This window comes from Montipora capricornis, chromosome 5, assembly GCF_036669925.1.
Source record: "Montipora capricornis isolate CH-2021 chromosome 5, ASM3666992v2, whole genome shotgun sequence".
Classification (NCBI taxonomy): Eukaryota; Metazoa; Cnidaria; class Anthozoa; order Scleractinia; family Acroporidae; genus Montipora; species Montipora capricornis.
The window spans coordinates 22,209,928-22,211,584 of record NC_090887.1 but is presented as its reverse complement, the minus strand read 5'-3'; the positions used below and the strand labels follow the sequence as shown (position 1 = coordinate 22,211,584).

At 42.2% G+C, this 1,657-nt stretch overlaps 1 protein-coding gene across 1 annotated transcript in view; it reads left to right on the top strand.

Moving 5' to 3' along the window:
* Positions 1 to 903, top strand: part of LOC138049942 (transcription initiation factor TFIID subunit 5-like) — a 27,704-nt gene extending 26,801 nt beyond the window's left edge. The window contains exon 23 of the mRNA XM_068896425.1: positions 445 to 903. Coding sequence (XP_068752526.1) covers positions 445 to 574 — 130 coding nt within the window. The 3' untranslated portion in view covers positions 575 to 903. The remainder of the gene's footprint in view (positions 1 to 444) is intronic.
* The last annotated feature ends 754 nt before the right edge of the window (positions 904 to 1,657 follow it).

Sequence of the window (1,657 nt, the reverse complement as noted above, 5' to 3'; positions counted from 1 at the left end):
GTCGAATTAGCCATGGAAACATTTGATTGACGTCCTCCCAAATTTAGTTTTGAAAAGTAAAAGAAAAAAATCGTTGAGGGGTGCGTGTGACTGGTAACCGCTGTAAGGGAGACCTTGATGCAACGAAACATAAGGGTCAGTACGCAGCACTAATTACGGCTCTCGGGATTGGTTCACAAAAAGAACGATAGAAAAGAAACAATGGATCCTAACTCTAAAAACAATAGAGCTGCGTCCTAAAGGGATCCAATGAAATTAGAGGTTGTAAAGAGCTGCGTCCTGGGTCGAACTTACGGACTTTAGTAGGCATTGGGATATAGTTTTTGTGAGATTGAGAGATCCATTGTGTCGCAACACTTGGCGAACTTACGTAATCCTTGCCGAGTTGTTGTGAATAGTGGCCTCACAAAGTAAATTTATATTTTTGTCTTTCTCTTTTCTTAGCCCTGAATCGTCCAAATGCGAGACTTTCGAACTCGGATCCTATCCTACAAAGAGGACGCCAGTTCACTGTTTACACTTTACGCTTAGAAATTTGCTACTTGCGTCTGGGCCTTTTATTCCGTCTTCCTAAGCAACTGATAAATACTTCTTGAAATGTGACTACTCCGAAATGCAGAAACTTGGTGCATGTCTTCCGACAGGGAATTTTAAAAACGGGCAAGGAATACAAGCAATCTTAAATATTGATTCTTCTTTTTCAAGTAAGGACACCAAAAGAAACAGTCAAACATTGCTAAAACTTCATGCTTAGTTTTCACCCAGAGGTATTTTTGAAGTGGCTCTTCTGGAGCTTTAAGAATCTTCCAGTGTTTACACCAAACCAAATATCGTGTTCTTTTGAAGTGGTGACAAGAGAGGTAGAATTACGGAGTATTAATTGTAAATAAACAGAACTTTACGAAATTTTGTAAAATAAAATTATAGACCCTAGGAGCAGTCGTGGCTCAGTTGGCTAGTGCGCGGCTTTCGGAGCAAGAGGTCCCCGGTTCTATCCTCGGTGACTTACACGTCTGTTTCGACTTTCCTCTGATCGTGTAGTTACAGCTTTAAATACCCGTAAAACGGAGCACCGTCGGCTTCCATTGATACCAGCCTCGTAGCTAAAGGAACTACCGACCTTAAATAAGATTACTTTGCCTTTTACCTTTTACCGATACCGAGGCCATTTCTAATTTTGATGTTTCGAGCGGATAAATTTAAGATGCCGGTTGGGGGCGGGGGGCGTGAGTTAACTTTGGGTTTATAATTTTGAAATCACTTTTGTGTTTTCGTCCTTTGATGGTACGTGATGATTGATCTGAAACGAAGGAAATGCAAAATCAGTCTGGTTTGGAGAATTTTGCACTCAAAGCAAGTTCATACCTACAACATGAAGGTAATTTCCCCCGGGCCAGGGTAATGGCTTGCCATTATATATCCCTGAGAACAATAGAATTCAAGATGGTCGCCCTCTCGGTCAAAAGGTCTATTGAAACTTTCACTTGGCCTTAGCAAAGGCACATTAAGTCACTGACCCCGTCGAACGCTGAGCACCTCAGATTTGGATTTCTAGTTGTAACAAGTTTCCACGACTAATGGGTGCGTCGCCAAACCAAGCTGCCTGGCTGGCGTGTCTTATGATCCAAGATCCCCGGCGAAGACAGGGCTGACAGTT